At 39.3% G+C, this 22,337-nt stretch overlaps 2 protein-coding genes and 1 long non-coding RNA gene across 5 annotated transcripts in view; all 3 read left to right on the forward strand.

Moving 5' to 3' along the window:
- LOC124131278 (probable methyltransferase-like protein 24) overlaps positions 1-1,868 on the forward strand; it is a 42,584-nt gene extending 40,716 nt beyond the window's left edge. For both annotated transcript variants that reach the window (XM_046494447.2, XM_046494446.2), the window contains exon 10: positions 562-1,868. In XM_046494447.2, coding sequence (XP_046350403.2) covers positions 562-951 — 390 coding nt within the window. In that variant the 3' untranslated portion in view covers positions 952-1,868. The remainder of the gene's footprint in view (positions 1-561) is intronic.
- A 3,939-nt stretch (positions 1,869-5,807) lies between these two features.
- LOC124131192 lies at positions 5,808-8,601 on the forward strand. Its single transcript, XM_046494293.2, has 3 exons — positions 5,808-7,309; positions 7,653-7,936; positions 8,596-8,601. The coding sequence occupies exons 1-3, from the start codon at positions 6,994-6,996 to the stop codon at positions 8,599-8,601; spliced, it is 606 nt and encodes a 201-aa protein (XP_046350249.1). The 5' UTR covers positions 5,808-6,993.
- Positions 8,602-8,855: 254 nt separating this feature from the next.
- Positions 8,856-14,750, forward strand: LOC124131301. 2 transcript variants are annotated; one of them, XR_007220624.1, is made up of 3 exons: positions 8,856-9,131; positions 9,326-13,023; positions 13,218-14,750. It is a non-coding gene; the product is annotated as an uncharacterized LOC124131301 (long non-coding RNA). The 2 variants fall into 2 exon arrangements; XR_007220623.1 differs by having other exon boundaries at positions 9,326-11,077; positions 11,272-14,750.
- Positions 14,751-22,337: the final 7,587 nt, after the last annotated feature.

A 22,337-nucleotide genomic window follows, 5' to 3' on the forward strand; every position in this document is an offset into this window, starting at 1 on the left:
TATTTCCCCATATATTATATATATTTCAGATGCAATTTAAAGCACATCGGGACATGCGGAATTATACAGTATGATTGAACACATTTGGCTGTGTCTTGGGTATATTTTTAGATGCAAGACATATGTCAAATAAAAAAAATATTTCTGAGGAATACTTTGAGCTTGAAATCATACGCGCATTCTGATTGGTTTGTCGTATTTTCGCACATAACATTCGTCGATAGGGGGACGTGTCTTCTTGCAGGTTACGGAAAGGGGCGAGTGTTCACGAATGGTGTTGTTACCCTTCATGGCGCTCGGCATTAAGGGCTAAGACATTGGCTGATCGGCTCGGAGTCGGTATAATGTGTCTGAGTGGGATATCCACGTAAAACTGTGACCTGGTATCTCAGTGGGTTAGCACAATAAAACAGGCATACGCCAGCCACACATACACGTACATGCATGTCGCTATAAGTGAACACGACATTAAACTCTATTTCACATAATTTCAAACCAAAAATGTTAGTAAATGCGTAAGGATAATTTGGTATACAGTAAGATCCTTCTTTTGTTTTCCAGAGATTCATTGATGTTCTTAAGATGGACGTTGAAATGTCAGAATGGCCAGCTCTGCCCAACATGATCTCATCAGGCGAACTGTCTAAAGTCCGACAGCTTCTTGTGGAGTACCACGGAATTACTGACCTTAAGAAAGACTGCCGTTATAAACTGAACATTTTGAAAGATATCCATGATAAAGGATTTAGGAAGTTTGATGTCCACAAAAATCATTTTTGTGGATTTAACCATGCGTTATTTCCTGTCACAAGGTCAGGCTGCCATGAGATCCATTATGTGAATATCAACATACAGTCAATGCCATATTTGATAATTTTCAGACCAACATTTCAAAGTCTGCCGCCACTGCAAAATTTCCGGATCGCCGTCATATCGCTGAGTGCAGCGTGAACAACCAACAAACAAACAAATCAAAATTTAAACTCTCTCGTTTTTTTGTTCCATGTATTGCTCTAAGCCGATACCTTCAGATCAGTATAACAGGACATCCTTAATCTACATGTATGTCTGTCGCTGTATACCTACATTCACTATGCGTTCATACTACGTCAAACTTATTAAAATCAGACCTCAGTTCTCGCCACCGCTAAACAGACATCTCAGGACATCCCATTACGGGTCACGTCAGAACGACCTTCATCCGAACAATCAGTGCTTCGCTTACCAGATTATGAAAGTGACAGTCGGAATGTGATTTCTGATCATGCAGCCTCGAAAACTTCAACTCCGACCGATAGCTCCGGGGTTAACGACTGTATCCATACAATCTAGACCATCTATTAGCCATTCCAGAATGTTCTTTCGTTCAGGTTTCAACTTTGAAATCGAGAATTTGTCAAAATATGTTTCGAAGCGTAGTCGTCAATTTGAAATTAGTGCCGTAAAGCACGAGAAAGCTGCCTTCTGATTGGTCATTCAATTGGTCGGTCAAAGTTCGCGCAAGCTAGGCCTGACGTGACCCGTAATGGGATGTCCTCAGATCTTTGTTTAGCGGTAGTGAGAACCAGGATCTGATTTGAATGAGATCAGTACAACGTCAATAAGCAAACAACGTAAGCCTATAATAAAGCATGGGACTTACGATCATGTTAGCACTAAGATCGTTTTGTGCAAGCGGACCCAGGTGTTCGCGAAAAGGTGAGCGTATTCAATCCCACCTGCCCTCAAGCAAGGTTATCAGTCTGTAGGTCATATAATCACAGATGTCAACATATGTGTTTATTCATAATACCGAGAGGCCATAGGCCTATAGTACGTGTTAGTGAGTGAGTGAGTGAGTTTGGTTTAACGCCGCTTTTAACAGTATTCCAGTTACATCGCGGCGTGTCAACTTAATGTGGGAGGAAAGCCCGAAGTGATGCAGGTCTCAGACGTTTTACCACGACGGGTGGCCCAGTCGTCTAAGGCGCCGCGATTCCCTGAGCAGAGTTGCGTCCTTGGCCACGCCAGAAACCTATGATTGTGGGTTCGAATCCCGGTTCGCCCCGATTATGTTTCTAGGTTTGTCAGCACCATACCCGTGCTCGTGGGTTTCACCGAAATGGTAAACGTTTGAGACCTGCATCACTTCGGGCTTTCCTCCCACATTAAGCTGACACGCCGTGATACAACTGGAATACTGTTAAAAGCGGCGTTAAACCCAACTCACTCACTCACTCACTCACTCACTCACTCACTCACTCTTCTCTTTATGTCACGCTTAACGTCCTCGGCAGTTTATCCTCCTTTGAAGAAAAACCTTGTATTAGGATTTTCAGCGCGTTATATGTGAAGTTCCCCTCGCTGGTTATACGTTAGATCACTAACAACCCCGAATCCCATCTCACTCAGTATACCTCTCATGCTCACCACCAGCATCTTGTCCGTTCCCCGTACTCATGGGTTTCACCGAAGTGGTAAACGTCTCAGACCTGTATCACTTCGGGCTTTCCTCACACATTAAGCTGACACGCCGCGATATAACTGGATTAATGTTAAAAGCGGCGTTAAACCCAACTCACTCACTCACTCACTCTTGTCAGTTCAATGAGTCATTTTCACAATGAGTGGGCTTGGTTCAACGTTCCTTATAGACAATATATGTGCAGGTTTAATATCTCTTGCCACTAGCTGGGGAAGTTGATTTTCCTTTTTTCTGGCTCAGTTTATAATATCTAACACCTTTCCCCTCCACGCATCATAGGACTCGCTATCTCTTTCGGGAGCATCATAAAGAATAAAAATGTTTCTTTTACTTTATCGTTCTTGACTTTCAACTCTTTTCTCCAAATTGTTAAAACATCGCCATAACCACCAATAGCATCTATTCTATCGGAAACAACATCGCCATAACCACCAATAGCATCTATTCTATCGGAAACAACATCGCCATAACCACCAATAACATCTATTCTATCGGAAACAACATCGCCATAACCACCAATAGCATCTATTCTATCGGAAACAACATCGCCATAACCACCAATAGCATCTATTCTATCGGAAACAACATCAATATCAGCCTTATGATTGCCTGTTCTTTTTTGTTGTCGTTTATATCGTCTCGAAATTCATGAACATTGTGACCGCCTCCGTGGTCTAGTGGTAGAGCGTCCGCCCGGAGAGCGGAAGGTCCGGGTTCGATCCCCGACCGCGTCATACCAAAAGACGTTAAAAGATGGTACTTGTTGTAACCCTGTCTGGCGCTCGCCATCAAGGGGCTAAAACAAGGACTGGTCGGCTCGGAGTCAGTATACTGTGTCTGGTGGGGTATTCATGTTAAACTGCGGCATGGTATGTCAGTGAGCTAGCACTATAAATCGGCATCAGTCCGGACTAGTACAAGCAGCCACACAAACACACACACGTACATGCACGTCGCTATATAAGTGCATTAATCTTGGACGCGACGTTAAACCCCATTTCACCTCACCTCACCATGAACATTGCTTGGCTTGTGCCCCCCCCCCCCCCTTCTTGCGGATCTGTCCCTTTATGCATATGAATCGAAATTTCTGATCGGATTGGCACGATCAAAGAAAGATAATTTGGCCAAGAGTGAGTGAGTGAGTTGGGTTTAACGCCGCTTTTAACAGTATTCCAGTTATATCACGGCGTGTCAGCTTATTGTGGGAGGAAAGCCCGAAGTGACGCAGGTCTAAGACGTTTACCACTTCGCTGAAACCCACGAGCACGGATATGGTGCTGACAAACCTAGAAACATAATTAGGGCGAACCGGGATTCGAACCCACAATCATAGGTTTCTGGCGTGCCCAAGGGACGCAACTCTGCACAGCGAATCGCGGCGCCTTAGACGACTGGGCCACCCGTGCCCCCCAATTTGGCCAAGAAGTTTAACTTAAAGGGGCATCTGCGGTAGGAGTTACCGCACTCTTGTGGGCGGAGCTTATGCGAGTGACCTGACAGGTCAATATGACGTCATGATAACACCCGTTTGACAACAAGTACGTAAGTTTTAATGGTAGTAAATATCGATCAAACGAGTCCAAGACTTCTCAATAAACGGGTAGGTCTTGGGTTTCAAAATCTACCTGCCATGTCGGCTGGGAGTCAGTATACTGTGTCTGAGTGGGGTATTCATGTTAAACTGCGGCATGGTATCTCAGTGTGCTAGCACTATAAATCGGCATCAGTCCGGACTAGTACAAGCAGACACACACACACACACGTACATGCACGTCGCTATATAAGTGCAATAATCTTGGACGCGACGTTAAACCCCATTTCACCTCACCTCACCATGAACATTGTTCTTGATTGTCTGGATTTCAGCTTTGACAGATTCAATACTTTCAGATAATCTAGCTTCCGATTCCATTATCTGTTCAATTATTGCAAACTTCAAGTTACCTCTTGTAGGTCCAGGAGTAAGTTCGATATTTCCGGAGAGATAGATAAGTGTCACAAAAGGTTGTCGCCTAAATTCGAGGGTATTGTTCAGATTTCGGTATGTAAACAATGTCGATTGTTTGTATAGATGTTCACAAATTTCACCATCTGAGAACAAAGAGGATGGTGGTATGAGGGTCGGTAATGCCGATTGCATCGCTGATGCCGTAGAAGATCCCAAATACCAGATTGTGAGAAGTGGTGCTGTACACACCATCAGCCGGTAGTCCATGTCGGTTCAGGTGACAAATTGCCTTGCCTTTGCGTGTGTTTTTTACGGGTGCCACCTGTGGGGCAGCATACCACTCACCTTTTCGCGAACATCTGGTATCATCACTTTTTGATTGTGAAGCATTAACACATGTTCATGTTATAGTTAGAATCGTATAATCGACTTTCTATAGAATATGGAAAGGGTTTTGTCGCTTTGATGTCGATCCTTAAAACAGGCTTTGCGTTCTTTGTAAGATGTATGTCAAGTGAATACTGAATTGTTTAATGGCATTGTAAATTTAAATATTTATTTTGGTGGAGTTTCAATTATATAGAATTATTCATGATATAATTCCGTTCAATTGTTATTTCACTCATTGAAGGTGCACACCATAGCAGGCAAAACACACCACACACACCCACACCATGTTTTTTTAATGTATAACAGATAATGAATTGACATCAGGCATCCATGAGTTTCTTGTCGACAACATGTCTACAAATTCACAAATCCACAAATAGGTTTATTGTGAGTTTCTATGTGCACATTATTACAGTAAAGTCACGTTTTGAAAGATGATGTGTCCTACAGTACTGAATGTTTACTTACTAGAATCTGTATCAAACTCAACGTTTACATGACTTGTACAAATACATACAGTTTAACCCCGTTGTCTCGGATATGTCGAATGTCCTGTTGTGTTGATTAGCAATTGATACTGATGTTCATGTGTGCATTTCTACAACATTTCCCTGGGAAGGTACGTAAGTCCAGTATCATTCAAGGTATCATTTCCTCTCTCTGTGATTTTAATCGTAGTATTTTTGTTGATTTTAACTCTTTGGCTAATCTGTCTGATAATCGCCAGTGCCCAGAGGGATGGTGTAAATCCTGCTGGGGTACCATGTAGGTAGCAGAAGTACCGTAAGTCCCCATTGTCCCTAGTATGGTGGCCTAACTTTGGTTGCTGGCGATCTACAGCCCGTTTTTATATTGTATCGTTTGAATTGTATCTGATTATTTTATTGCTCTAAAACTAGTTTTAAAATTATAATCTGTGATATATTGCTGGTTGTTGTACTGTCCTTCGATGACAGCTTTTAATATATAATATCAATGCCTAACTTGTTCAAGTCACGATAAGGCTGAAATACTGCCGATGTGACTTTAAATATTAACTCACTCACTCACTACAACATTTCCATGCAGTCCTAGAGTGGACCTAAACTGACCAGGGCCCCGTTCCACAAAGCGATCATAACTACAATCAATCTTAGAGACTTACGTCGATTCTAAAATTGTCTTAGCCAGAGTTTACAACCGTTCCACAAAGCGATCTTAGGGTGATTGTAACTTTACAAGCTCTTAAGTAGCCGATCTTAACAAAGATCGGAATCTTCAGCCATAAAGATAGGAATTTTCCCTTGGAGTGGCCTCCCTTGGTCATGTTTAGCAGACGACGCATTTCCTTGCACACCATAATAAAAGTCGCCATCTTTGTTGTTATGGTACAATATTTAAGATCGATTTTAGCAATCCTAAGTTGGTCCGGGGCAACTTAGCATTTTGATCTTAACTTACAACTCTCTTAGTTAAGATTGCTTTGTGGAACGGGCGGCTGATCGTAACAAAAATTTATGATCGCATACTTAGTAAGTTACAATCAACTTAGCCCTAAGATCGCTTTGTGGAACGGGGCCCTGGAAGTTTTGAAAACATGCAACATTGTACCTCGCGTCAGCAAAGTGGGTTTTTTGTGCAGTGCAATTTGGTCATCTTGTCAAAGTTGATCCTCCAATACAATGATGATTCTGACACAATTAAGACAGCAGATATTTTACAAGGTAGACACAATGTTATGGATAACAACAATTGTGTCTACCTTGTCATCCGTCAACTTCTAAGTAATTCCTAACAAACAAATTAGGAGATATTTTCCTTTCAATTATTAATCAGATGCTCCATGGTATTGCATACACAATTTTTGTTTGCCATACTATCCATACAATCACTGTTAAGGACTTTCTAGACTCAGATTTGCCTCAGTTACCGTCCTAATGAGGAATGTTTCGATAAATCATTTCTTAGTGCATTCTGCAATTACTTCAATCGTTACATAACAAAGCGATCTCTTTGTAGCAATCATATTGATCATGACTGACAGCAGTGGTATCTCCACTACGTCTCACGCCACATGCATTTAATGTTAATGTGACCCGTGTCTGCCTCCAAACATGTAGTTCTTTCTGACTCCTTTTGTGTACCGTAGCTGGGCAGGATAGGAAGACCATCCGTTTACTTGGCTTGTATTACATGAACGTCTTTGAAAATGCAGATGGATATTAGCTACTTCAGGACACTTTTCTTGATTGTTAGTATTTCAATAGCATCTAGTTTGGAAGAATCTCATTTTAAAAAGACCACCAGTGGAGTTCCAGCCGTTTTAGACAACTCCCAACATCTCCAGGTCCAGAAAGTGTTTGGACTAACGACATGTGCCAGTCTGTGTTTGCGCACGTCATGCCACGAGTTCCAGTATTCTGACACAAGCCGCACGTGCATCACACGACACTCAGAGCCAATATCTGACAGCGTCCTTAACCCAGGCAGCGGATTGTTTGACATCTTCAACGACAACGAGCAAGGTACTGTGTAGCATAATTTCGTTGAGAGAAAACATTGTATAGTTCACACCATAGATCTAAAACCTAAAACAAAGACACGTAAATGACCCTCGGTTTTTAAACTTATATAGACTGGGAGAAAAGCTGGCTATTTATCTTTCAGGACGTTTGATTGAATACATGTCCACAATGTGTTCTTTGGTCAATATAAACTGCATTCTTTTTAACTTTAGTAATTGAAGCCTACTGTGATACCGAGCCATAGATAACCAAAAGCATAACCACTACGTTTATTCAATTGATGGTGTACATGTACAATATCTTTACTTCAAAATACGTGATGTGTATTATTATTACTTTACAGAGCCTAAGACATGTTTAGAGATCAGGAAAAACAATCCAGGAGCTCAGAGTGGAGAGTACAAGATCATTCCCTCGGCTCCTCAGTTTAAGGGTGTGTCAGTGAAGGTCTACTGCTTGATGAATGACACACATCAGCTGGAGTATATAACACTGCCAAATAGGAACATTGGAAACTTTCCCAAAAGGTCGAACGGTGGTTGTAGAAATGAACAGCCTTATTTAGGAGCTGGTGGTGTTGGTAAAGACGGAGTAACAGAGTATCAGAGGATCAGAGTAAAGCCATCGGTAAGTGCCCTTTTACTTTCGGTTTCTGTGATATGTGATAGTGTGGGTACAGAGTGGGTGTCAGGTAAAGCGAAGGGGAGAACCTACTTTACACAATAGAAAAATAAGATATTATGCTTCTGTGACATTCCAAATAACTTTCTTGTATTTGTCACAAGTGTCTTTATTGTGCAAAAGAGGTTTGTAACTATTGCTATGTGTAAAACGGAGACATTTCAAATTTCCAAGAGCTTATGAAAAAGTCCTAACTAACACCAATGTGTCAGGCCAGTAGACGGGACGTATCCATTAAAGCTTCCATAAAGTTATTGGCAATGCTGCGGTGTGTAGTTTCCCATAATTACTTCGTTCTTGAATAATTATTAAGTGCGTTTAAGAACACATGAACTTTCACTCACCGTTCGAAAAGAAATCTTCAGTATTCATAATGTCAGCAAGGGACACGGGTGGCCCAAATGCTGTGCGTCCCACATGCGCTGCAGAAACCTATGGTGTTATGTTCGAATTCAGTTCCGCTTTGATTGTGTTTCTCGGTTTGTCAGCACCACACCCGTGCTCGTAGGGTTCATCGAGCTGATATACCCTTATATTAAATATTTCAGCAATCAAGAAACATGTAGGGACTTTTTTTGTTATATTTTAGTGTTTCTTACTTTAAGCTTTAACTCCCTATTTCTATGGAGTCTTGAAACCTGAAATGCAAACAGATGTATGTGCTCATGACTTATTTCAATATATATAATTCAAATATATTCAAATTTCAATATTGTTTTGATAAATTTATAAAATCCAATTCCGCTCTGAATGTGTGTCTTGTTTTGTGAGTTCCACAATCAGTTGTATGCATTTATAATTTATTTTAATATATTTATTTCTTATGGTAAATATTCCATTTTCGTAAGCCATGTTCAAATTTCAATTTTGTTGGGAGAAAATGATAATTACTTCCCTTCAGCTCTTAAAAACGTAAACAATTAAGCTTGTAGAATATATTGTGTATCTGGAGAAATGGTATATTTTCATGCTTTAGACTATGACTGTTGTGAGAGCTGACACCACCTTCACAAGCGGGAACAAGACGAAGCCACATACATTTGGTACAGCAGAAGATTGTTACTCATATTCTGGAAGCTGCAAACGAATAGGAACCTTTCACATCGACACGCTGGGCACAGGGATGAAGTTCTCCACTGATGTAAGTGATTCCTTTTCGCTAGCGTTTTAAATATGCATGATGTGTTAAAGTGAATCGTCGATAACATTCAAAGAACAAAGAACAACCATTGTTTTTTCGTATAATTTAATGATGACCATTACTATCTTGATAGTAGCAAAGTTCGTTCATACTTATTTTGTAAAACGCATCAAAGTAATACCATTCATATCCAGCTTAAGTGGACTAGAAAAGGATACGCAAGCAAACTGCACAGTGTAGCCCGGACACAGAATGGCGCCGTCATTGATCTGGTGTGTGGAGGCTGGTGAGGGGGATGCGATTCTGAAGGAGAGATGATCCTCTACCCAAAGAATCTGGATATTCAGCCTTAGGTCTACCCGTTGTGTGGAGGATTGTGTGGATTGTTTTAAGTTTAAATCCGCAAATTGAAACATTAAGTAAACCGAGATATCTGTAAGTAAAAAAACAATTTAGTGTGAAACCAATAACCAACAAACAAATGGTACACAATCAACAATTGTATTATCAAATGAACTAGGTTTACAAATCTATACAACTTACTGCACAGGAATTACAATGGCAGTATACAATAGAATGGTAGTACAATATTCAGTAGCACTATTTAATATGATAGCAGTGGTCAATATCGATTATAAAAATGAAAAGTGATCTTCACACGAGAGTTGGTCTTGATGTTATGTCAGATGAAATGTGAGATGAGACAGGGACGAGCCCTCTAAACGAAAATAGACTGACCAGCTGCCAGCACTTTCTACACAGTGCTAGGCCAGTCCAATGCCACTGAAACTGTAAACTGCAGAGTCGCCATTTGTCGCAAAGAAAAAAACAGCGGAGGCAGCTTGAGTGTAATTAGCGTTTCCTTTCCTCTCCAATTATGAACTATCAATAATGCAAGTTCGCCAACTATGTTTCACTCCGGACATTTTATATTTATTGCAATGGTCATTATGACTTATTTGAAATGTATTTGGGTGTACATTTTATATGTATAAAAGACTTAATGTTATGATTGTCATAAGAAGAATGTGCACACACCGATAACCATAAAGCAACGGCATAGCTGTCTTAAATGTTGCCTTCTATTTCCGCGTGTTCTATCACGGCTTATCAGATATGGCAATGGGAATGTTACAACATTTTCAACAATATTCCAGTTTCAAGCCACTTGCTGCAATAACATGCGAGACGTGTAGCACACAATGACACATAAACCAACCAATACATCCTAACTTGATCCGATCGGAGTCAACTCTACAAGAATGGGGAGGTTGGGGTCGAGCCTATTCTACCTTGGTATGCCTTTAAGTATTTGTAGGGAGAAAGTTCTGTTATACAATAGAAACATAGGGCATAGGTAGACTCACGTTGGAGTGAAAGTGCTTATCCACACAAAACACAAAAACAAATAAACAATAGAAACTGCTTTAGGTTCACATTGTTGTGATGTTGACATGCATGGTAATCTTACTATATGTTGATCGACGTATGTGTTTTAATGCTGTTCTGTGTACCTGTTTCCCCCAAATGCTGTGCATATTGACGTGTCTCTTATGGTGTCACTAATTTTGAACGGACAAGTTAGTTTTAGTTTGAATAATATTTAGAAACATTACACTAATGATGGACATACGAAGATATAGGTTGTTCAACTTCTATGCTGTAGATGATTTCAAAGAGTGTGTTTGTTCCAAGAAAAAAACAATTTCACCACTTTTACTAATCATTCACTATAGATGTTTATCATCATCACAAAATTCATTCCTTTATTGTTTTAATATATAATACATTATATAATTAAGATTTCAATTTTGTTCAACAACTTGTTTGCAATATCCACGAGAGTTGAGATATAATTGGCCAGTATGTCAAAAGTCACGGTTAACTAATAAGAATCTGTGATTCACATCGACACGCTGGGCACGGGGATGAAGTTCTCCACTGATGTAAGTGATTCCTTTTCGCTAGCGTTTTAAATATGCATGATGTGTTAAAGTGAATCGTCGATAACATTCAAAGAACAAAGAACAACCATTGTTTTTTCGTATAATTAAATGATGACCATTACTATCTTGATAGTAGCAAAGTTCGTTCATACTTATTTTGTAAAACGCATCAAAGTAATACCATTCATATCCAGCTTAAGTGGACTAGAAAAGGATACGCAAGCAAACTGCACAGTGTAGCCCGGCCACAGAATGGCGCCGTCATTGATCTGGTGTGTGGAGGCTGGTGTGGAGGATGCGATCCTGAAGGATGGATGATCCTCTACCCAAAGAATCTGGATATTCAGCCATAGGTCTACCCGTTGTGTGGAGGATTGTGTGGATTGTGTTAAGTTTAAATCCGCAAATTGAAACATTAAGTTAACCGAGATATCTGTAAGTAAAAAAACAATTTAGTGTGAAACCAATAACCAACCAACAAATGGTACACAATCAACAATTGTATTATCAAATGAACTAGGTTTACAAATCTATACAACTTACTGCACAGGAATTACAATGGCAGTATACAATAGAATGGTAGTACAATATTCAGTAGCACTATTTAATATGATAGCAGTGGTCAATATCGATTATAAAAATGAAAAGTGATCTTCACACGAGAGTTGGTCTTGATGTTATGTCAGATGAAATGTGAGATGAGACAGGGACGAGCCCTCTAAACGAAAATAGACTGACCAGCTGCCAGCACTTTCTACACAGTGCTAGGCCAGTCCAATGCCACTGAAACTGTAAACTGCAGAGTCGCCATTTGTTGCAAAGAAAAAAACAGCGGAGGCAGCTTGAGTGTAATGAGAGTTTCCTTTCCTCTCCAATTATGAACTATCAATAATGCAAGTTCGCCAACTATGTTTCACTCCGGACATTTTATATTTATTGCAATGGTCATTATGACTTATTTGAAATGTATTTGGGTGTACATTTTATATGTATAAAAGACTTAATGTTATGATTGTCATAAGAAGAATGTGCACACACCGATAACCATAAAGCAACGGCATAGCTGTCTTAAATGTTGCCTTCTATTTCCGCGTGTTCTATCACGGCTTATCAGATATGGCAATGGGAATGTTACAACATTTTCAACAATATTCCAGTTTCAAGCCACTTGCTGCAATAACATGCGAGACGTGTAGCACACAATGACACATAAACCAACCAATACATCCTAACTTGATCCGATCGGAGTCAACTCTACAAGAATGGGGAGGTTGGGGTCGAGCCTATTCTACCTTGGTATGCCTTTAAGTATTTGTAGGGAGAAAGTTCTGTTATACAATAGAAACATAGGGCATAGGTAGACTCACGTTGGAGTGAAAGTGCTTATCCACACAAAACACAAAAACAAATAAACAATAGAAACTGCTTTAGGTTCACATTGTTGTGATGTTGACATGCATGGTAATCTTACTATATGTTGATCGACGTATGTGTTTTAATGCTGTTCTGTGTACCTGTTTCCCCCAAATGCTGTGCATATTGACGTGTCTCTTATGGTGTCACTAATTTTGAACGGACAAGTTAGTTTTAGTTTGAATAATATTTAGAAACATTACACTAATGATGGACATACGAAGATATAGGTTGTTCAACTTCTATGCTGTAGATGATTTCAAAGAGTGTGTTTGTTCCAAGAAAAAAACAATTTCACCACTTTTACTAATCATTCACTATAGATGTTTATCATCATCACAAAATTCATTCCTTTATTGTTTTAATATATAATACATTATATAATTAAGATTTCAATTTTGTTCAACAACTTGTTTGCAATATCCACGAGAGTTGAGATATAATTGGCCAGTATGTCAAAAGTCACGGTTAACTAATAAGAATCTGTGATTCACATCGACACGCTGGGCACGGGGATGAAGTTCTCCACTGATGTAAGTGATTCCTTTTCGCTAGCGTTTTAAATATGCATGATGTGTTAAAGTGAATCGTCGATAACATTCAAAGAACAAAGAACAACCATTGTTTTTTCGTATAATTAAATGATGACCATTACTATCTTGATAGTAGCAAAGTTCGTTCATACTTATTTTGTAAAACGCATCAAAGTAATACCATTCATATCCAGCTTAAGTGGACTAGAAAAGGATACGCAAGCAAACTGCACAGTGTAGCCCGGCCACAGAATGGCGCCGTCATTGATCTGGTGTGTGGAGGCTGGTGTGGAGGATGCGATCCTGAAGGATGGATGATCCTCTACCCAAAGAATCTGGATATTCAGCCATAGGTCTACCCGTTGTGTGGAGGATTGTGTGGATTGTGTTAAGTTTAAATCCGCAAATTGAAACATTAAGTTAACCGAGATATCTGTAAGTAAAAAAACAATTTAGTGTGAAACCAATAACCAACCAACAAATGGTACACAATCAACAATTGTATTATCAAATGAACTAGGTTTACAAATCTATACAACTTACTGCACAGGAATTACAATGGCAGTATACAATAGAATGGTAGTACAATATTCAGTAGCACTATTTAATATGATAGCAGTGGTCAATATCGATTATAAAAATGAAAAGTGATCTTCACACGAGAGTTGGTCTTGATGTTATGTCAGATGAAATGTGAGATGAGACAGAGACGAGCCCGCTAAACGAAAATAGTCTGACCAGCTGCCAGCACTTTCTACACAGTGCTAGGCCAGTCCAATGCCACTGAAACTGTAAACTGCAGAGTCGCCATTTGTCGCAAAGAAAAAAACAGCGGAGGCAGCTTGAGTGTAATGAGAGTTTCCTTTCCTCTCCAATTATGAACTATCAATAATGCAAGTTCGCCAACTATGTTTCACTCCGGACATTTTATATTTATTGCAATGGTCATTATGACTTATTTGAAATGTATTTGGGTGTACATTTTATATGTATAAAAGACTTAATGTTATGATTGTCATAAGAAGAATGTGCACACACCGATAACCATAAAGCAACGGCATAGCTGTCTTAAATGTTGCCTTCTATTTCCGCGTGTTCTATCACGGCTTATCAGATATGGCAATGGGAATGTTACAACATTTTCAACAATATTCCAGTTTCAAGCCACTTGCTGCAATAACATGCGAGACGTGTAGCACACAATGACACATAAACCAACCAATACATCCTAACTTGATCCGATCGGAGTCAACTCTACAAGAATGGGGAGGTTGGGGTCGAGCCTATTCTACCTTGGTATGCCTTTAAGTATTTGTAGGGAGAAAGTTCTGTTATACAATAGAAACATAGGGCATAGGTAGACTCACGTTGGAGTGAAAGTGCTTATCCACACAAAACACAAAAACAAATAAACAATAGAAACTGCTTTAGGTTCACATTGTTGTGATGTTGACATGCATGGTAATCTTACTATATGTTGATCGACGTATGTGTTTTAATGCTGTTCCGTGTACCTGTTTCCCCCAAATGCTGTGCATATTGACGTGTCTCTTATGGTGTCACTAATTTTGAACGGACAAGTTAGTTTTAGTTTGAATAATATTTAGAAACATTACACTAATGATGGACATACGAAGATATAGGTTGTTCAACTTCTATGCTGTAGATGATTTCAAAGAGTGTGTTTGTTCCAAGAAAAAAACAATTTCACCACTTTTACTAATCATTCACTATAGATGTTTATCATTATCACAAAATTCATTCCTTTATTGTTTTAATATATAATACATTATATAATTAAGATTTCAATTTTGTTCAACAACTTGTTTGCAATATCCACGAGAGTTGAGATATAATTGGCCAGTATGTCAAAAGTCACGATTACCTAATAAGAGTCTGTGATTAGAATTTCTCTTTCACGATTAATGTTATCATCACCAAACTTTAGTAAATACTTGTTATATGGATGTGTTCCTATTTGATAACGCTTTGATCAAAACGAATCTCGTCTTTGAAAGGTGTTCTCAGAGTTAACAAATATTCTGATGATGTATGTAGATGGTTGTCACCATAATGGGGATTTAGTTCCATAAATGTCTGAAGAAACATGATTGAAATCTGTTACTAGTTCCATAGTTATGGATACTTTCTCCTCAATATTAAATTGATGACGATGTTGCCCCCCAAAAGAGTGTTTGTTCGAAGAAAAATAATTCATCAATTTTGTGACAGCTGACGGTAGGCGTTTGTCACCATCGCTAAAGTTAGCAATTAACTGTTTTTCTTATTATATTTAATAATGCTAACTTTTCAAAAACTTGTTTCAATAGCCGCGAGAATTGAAATAGTGTGTGAATTACATTAAATCAACATTTCACACAGGCCAATAGCTGAAAGGACAATGTTAGCTGTTCCCTGAAACCCTGCCTTAGATTTAACAAATATTTTGATGGTTTATGATGATACTTGTCAGCGTTATTGAGATTTAGTTTATTGTAAATTTTTGTTGATAATGTGAAAAAAAATATATTGTATAACAAAAAACATAGAAGTTACATAATGGTTGAAAGTGGAAAATTTGGGTAAATCTAACTGAAGTGTATGATATACTAGTATTAATTGTGGCAATAATTGCTGGAGAAACACGATTGGCATTATATTGTTACATATTTATTAATATTTTCATCCTCAATATTAAACAAACAATAGTTGAACACCAATGCTGACAGTAAATTAGTTCAATGGCTGACTTTGTTGAAATTATATATTGTTAACATATTTAATGGAATTACAATGCTGTAACATTTGTTTTTCTCTAATTTACCTGACGGCATATTTAGATGATGTGCCCAATTTGATCCATGATGTGTTCCTCTCTTGTCGCCATACATGGTAACATGCAAATATGACCTTTTCGCACCTGTTTTAAGTACTCATTCCGCTAGGTATGATATTAAAGATTTAAATTATTTGATATGTAAACATTGTATGTAATTAACGTTATATATTCACCAGTAATGTTTATGCACCTTATTCACCGTTTTCCCATTTCTCAAAACTGGGTTAATAAAAACTCTGATTCAAAAGCGTTGTTTGTGACGTCACTTTACATATGAAATCTGATTGTGATCTTCTTCTGTGACATCACAAGGTCTCTTGATCAGACGGATTTGACATAATACTACATCTCAGAAACCTCATGTTACACATACCTTTAGTCTGGAAGGTTTAAAGACAATCGGTGCATGAATAAAAAATCTGTCTTTTTAGCTATCACTATATTTCATCAACAACCAGACCTGTTCGTCACGGGTAGAACGAGCATTCATTGAAACAGCCATCTGCATAATGCTACCCCTGCGTCACAGGGCCATATGACACAGTTGAACCGATCAACTCAACTCGAAAGGGTGCACGGGAATCACGCACGTACGAATACGGTGATAGCGTTGGGCGTCTCAACGTGCGTGATTCCTGCTCGCTTGCTGTCAAACATTACAATTCCTCCTCAATAAAAAAACAATAAACTACTTCACAGTTCAATATCGATTCGACAGAAAGTCCCACCAAGACTGCCAACGTGATACGAACTGTGCAAGCAATGATCTCGGCAGTTGGATGGCAACAGCGAACACATAACAATTGCGACTGCACCAGAATGGTATGTTGACAGTACAACCAATTACCCTCTTTGTGTAAATATCGAACCAATAGGCGACCATTCAATAGCACAAGGGCAATCTGACGATTCTAGTGAAACGATTCTTATGTATTAGGGGTAATACAGACTATTTATATTACTACTACTACTTCTACGAGAAGGTTACCGGTTGCGCTGTCCATACGGGACGTTGTATATGTTTCGCGGACCATTACAAAGCATTGTTTGCTCAGCGTGTACATGCAGGAAAACAAATGAACTACAATCTACGAGACATGACGACTGCGGGTCGCACGGTTATGCAATATGATTCCATGTACAGTGTCTTCAAAAATAAAGCTGAAAATTGAAATACAATGTTGAGAATTCAAATACGAATGGAGATTCAGGCATGAAAACTGAAATGGAGTCATAAGAACCGAAGGTTTCATAGTTATGTGGTACAAATATATGGTTCACAGTGAAAAATGTTGTGATGACACATGTTGATACAGAATTTTACTATTGTTTGATGTTTTTACTCACGCACTTACTAGTTACCGTTACCTACTTGTGACAATTGTTATCATACACTTATGATTCAGTCGGTTACTCCTTCCGAGTGAAGACGCGAGATGAATGCAGTCGGAGAGTTATAAGGTTTCACAATGCACGGAACCCTTTCCTAAGAAACAGTTTTAATAGGTAATATTTGATTTCAAATTAACAGTTCCGTTTATGTGCATAGTTCATTGAATTTTAGAATCCAGGAGTCTTCTCCGACCAGTGTGGGTCTTGTTAATGCTGATGGCGCTTGTTAGCATCCAGAATCGAGTTCTTTTAGTGGAACCTGAACTACGACTTCCATAGGGTTTGATTGTTTGATTGTTTGCTTTTTAACGCCACACTCAGCAATATTCCAGCTATATGACGGCGGTGTGTCAATAATCGAGTCTGGACAAGACAATACAGTGATTGACATCATGAGCATCGATCTACACAATTGAGATGCGATGACATATGCATCAGCGAGCCTTACCACCCGATCCCGTTTGTCGCCTCTTATGACAAGCATAGTTACATGTTTACCTAATTACATGACATTACTATTGCAATTGCTTATCATCAACAATACTTGCTACATGTACGTTCATCAATGACGTTCCGTGTTTCAATGTGTGCTCCCAGTCCATCACATATCTAAATACGTTGTTTGTTCTTCCGTTGTAAACTGCAATTCATACACTGAATATTGTAAGTTAGTACTTCATGTATAAGCAGTCCATGGCTGCTACGACATATTTTTCGAACTGATTAACATCATGTTAATATTATTCTTGTGGACACAGGTGAACGTGTCATGAGTCCTCCCTGCATTCGAATCACATCGTAATTCTGCTCATATATATCCGAAAAAATGCTATTACTGTCCACACACTGTCCACACTGATAACCAGGCGAGCTGTGGAGTCATGGCTTAACTGACCATGATGACAATACGTTTAGGTAACTGTTGCAGGGTAGGTCTGCTTGATGGAACCGCTGGACAGAAATGATTTTGGGTCATTGGAGAGAAAGTAATAATCCATAACTGCTTTGAATCCAAGTCCTGCATCAAACAAACCTAGCTGAGGGTCTGCCATAGTTTGAGCATCTGCTGTCTTCAAAAAGTCATAGATGTCCGCATCTGTTGAAGACGAGGGGTATTCAAGGAGACCAGGAAACTTCTTCATCTTTCGTTTTGCTGTTTTGGCGTTTGCATGATGGCTCTGTGAAACAAGTAACGTGACAGGGGTGACTGCAAGTGCTGACCCACGCTGACACCACCAGCACTTTCTCCTAATAAGGTCACCCGGATTGGATCTAACACTTTTCGATCTGGTTCACGTCCTCCTCCATGGTCCCAGCTTATCATTGTTCTTTTACACAGGATATCTGATGCTAGTTACCCAGATTAGAGGCTGTTACCAAAAGCTATAATTTTGTCAGTCTGGATGAGATAGGAAGATATTTAAAAGTGCGTCTTGCGTATTACCTTAGCGTGATTCTTTGATTGTCAGGTTATCTTTAAACATGGTTGCCTTTATTAACGACCTGTCTCATGGAGTAGGTAGATGTGGAAAACAAAGTGATAAGTTCTTTCCAGACATCATTTATACATTAATGCTTTTATTTGCTTATGTGTGAGAGAAACACTAGTTGAAGCAATCTTGTTCTTATTTACAGTTCTGTTGAAGGTATCACGTGTGACATATAATGTAATTCTTTGATTGTAAGAGTGATTTCAAACTTCAAACAATGACATCAAACATTAGTTTTCGTTTGAGTAATACCATACTCCAAATTGTTAATCCAGGAAATGGCTTCTACATGTGTAATAACATATCAGTGGGGACTGTAACTTTCTCCAGAGAATTAGGAATCACGTGTTTAAAACATAAATCATATAATGATTCAGAGTGACAAAACACTATCCACAAGACTGTAGGATTAGAGGAATAACTTCAACTTTCCAAAAGTCTACTTTCCCTTCATGTCGAGCAATATTCCAGCAGCTCCTGCCTTGGTGTCTACATGTCACAACTTTTGATACAATCGAGCATGCTCTTTCTACCAAGATTTCATGGAGCATCATATGACTCTTGCTAAGAAGTTGTTTGATCAAGGTTCAAGGCCTCAGTAAAGCTTTCAATACGTTTTATGTGGAAGACATTTCTAAATCAGTGAGAACAATTATGTCCGATTAAATTCCATATTTTGACGTGTACCATATGTTCCCCATATTCTTTCGGGTGAACAGTTGACTTGCCTTTGCATGTGTTAGTGACGGATGCCACCGGTGGGGCAGGATACGCTACACCTTTTCACGAACACCTGGTATCATCACTATTTGATAGGGATTCATAAACACATGCACATGATATAGTCAGAATAGTACACTGGCTGCCTCGAGGGGGAAAAGCTGGACCAGAACCCTCATCATTCACCTGGGCTCCAACGACCTGTGCTTGGTCAAGGGAAGCCAACTCTACCTTGATATGGTGGCATCAATCCTTCGGATACGACTCCAGCTTCCCGACACCAGGATCAACATATCCTCAATGCTGCCCCGCCACTACTGGCACGATGCCAGGGATCCAATAAAGATCAAGGGGATACGGAACAATATCCACCGCCGAAGAGCTCGGCGGTACCATCGTGCCACATCCCCAGATCCTGGCATCAGACAAGGCATGGTACGCCTGGGAAGGCGTCCACCTTAGTGACAATGGACTGTGTGTGTTTAGGGACAATTTATTGCATGACCTGGCACTTGTTTTGCGCTAGTAAAGAGGTTATCTCCACATGGCAACGGTAGCATTTTGGTATACCCAACTAGCGGCTTAGTAGCCCACTAGTACCTGCTCATCCCCGGCCAATCGCATCTTGTCTTTGAAAGGCATTTAGAAGTGATACACATAAGGAAGAGAATATATGGATGTCAACTTCTTTATTATGAAGAACACAACGTTTCGGAGTATATGCTAACTACCTTCACTCTGAAACGTCGTGTTCCTCATAATAAAGAAGTATGTGCTTACTCCTTCATCAGGTGAAGGAGTGAGCATATACTCTGAAACGTTGTGTTCCTCGTTATAAAGAAATTGACATCCATATATATTCTCTTCCTCAATCTCATCTTGTGGGTAATTTTAGGCACGGGCATCCACAGCTTGGTGGCCCGCGCCTCTCCTTGGCACGTCTTTGGATAACTGAAAAGAAAGAATACAAGGGCTGTATAGCAAAGTATATAACGCCGTTTCCATTGAACAATCATCCCGATTATCTACCATTTTGCATTAAAGAGTAAGTGTCTTCTTGTTGCCTTGTAAAACAATGTAGTCTTGTTACGAAGTCCATCACCAATTCCCTACTGACTTAGAGTTACAACAAAGTGTCAATAACTATATTGTTAAAAATAACATATTTCCTTTGGATCGTTCTGGAACCGTCTTGAGGGTGTCCAATATGTTTACTTCACACTACGCGGTTTGTGTTATTATTACATCCTTTACAGATTCGAAAGCGTCCTTAACCCAAACAGCGGATTGTTTGATGACTACAACGGCAATTAGCAAGGTACTGTGTAGCATAATTTCATTGAGAGAAAACGTTGTATAATTCACGCCATGGAACTCCATACACATGTTACTGAAACAAGGACACGTAAATGAACGACAGTTTTTAAACTCATATAGACTGGGAGAAAAACTTGTTATTTATCTTTCAGGACGTTTGATTGAATACATGTCCACAACGTGTTTCTTGGTCATTATAAATTGTATTTTTTAACTTAAGTTATTGTTGTCTACTGTGATACTGAAACCAAGCCATTGATAAACAAAAGCGTAATTTCTACGTTAATTCAATTGACGGTGTTCACGATCTTTACTTTAAAATAAGCGATGTGTAGTGTTATTATTTACAGAGCCTGAGACATGTTTTGAGATCAGGAAAACAACCCAGAAGCTCAGAGTGGAGTTTACAAGATCATTCCTTCGGCTCCTCAGTTTAAGGGTGTGTCAGTGAAGGTCCACTGCCAAATAGGAACATTGGAAAATATTTTGGAGGTCGAACAGTAATGAACAGGCATCTTTAATGGCTGCTTGTGTAGAGTAACGGTGTATGAAGTGTTAGTCAGGAGGTTCTAACTAATGCTACCTGTACAATTGAGATATTTTCAAATGCGCCCACATGTACACGTCATAAATTTGGTATTGTTTGTTTGATTTTTAACGCCGCACGCAGTATTCGAGCCTTCATCTGACAATCCATTCATTGATATCCTGAGCATCGATTTACACATTCTCGATAGATAACATGCATCATCCAAGTCAGCGAGCCATGACCACCTGATCCCGTTCGTCGCTTCCTGCGACACGTTACCCCCTGGCATACAGATGCTCCATATGTAGACACGCTTGTCATAAAAGGCGACTAACGGGATCGGGTGGTCAGGCTCGTTGACTCGGTTGATGGATGTCATCGTATCCCAAATGTGTGGATCGATGATCATGATATCAATCACTGGATTGTCTGGTCCAGACATGATTATTTACAGACCGCCGTCATATAGCTGGAATAATGCTGAATGCGGCGTTAACAACAAATCACCTCATCTAACCATATGAGACATAACACACCGGCCAGGATCATGAACAGGTATTGATACTGATGTTAATGTGTGTATTTCTACAACATTTCCATGCATTCCTAAAGTAGACCTTAACTGATTTGGATTTTTTGAAAATATGCACATATACATTAATGGCAACACTGTTCCAAGCGTCAGGAAACTGGGTTTTGTGTGGAGTGCAATGGTCATCGTGTCATAGCTGATCCTCCAGTACAATGATGATTCTGACACAATTTATACATGTACAGGAGACATTTTCCTTTCAATCATAAATGAGATGCTCCATGGTTTTGCATACAACAACTTCGATTACCACACAATCTATAGAAAATCACTGTAAGGACCTTTCTAGACACAGATTTGCCTCAGTTACCGTCCTAATGAGGAATGTTTCGATAAATCATTACTTAGTGCTGTCTGCCATTACTTCAATCGTTCGATAACAAAGCGATCTCTCTGTAGCAATCTTATTGATCATGACAACAGTGGTATCTCCAC

This window comes from Haliotis rufescens, unplaced genomic scaffold, assembly GCF_023055435.1.
Source record: "Haliotis rufescens isolate VD_foot unplaced genomic scaffold, xgHalRufe1.0.p SCAF_14, whole genome shotgun sequence".
Classification (NCBI taxonomy): Eukaryota; Metazoa; Mollusca; class Gastropoda; order Lepetellida; family Haliotidae; genus Haliotis; species Haliotis rufescens.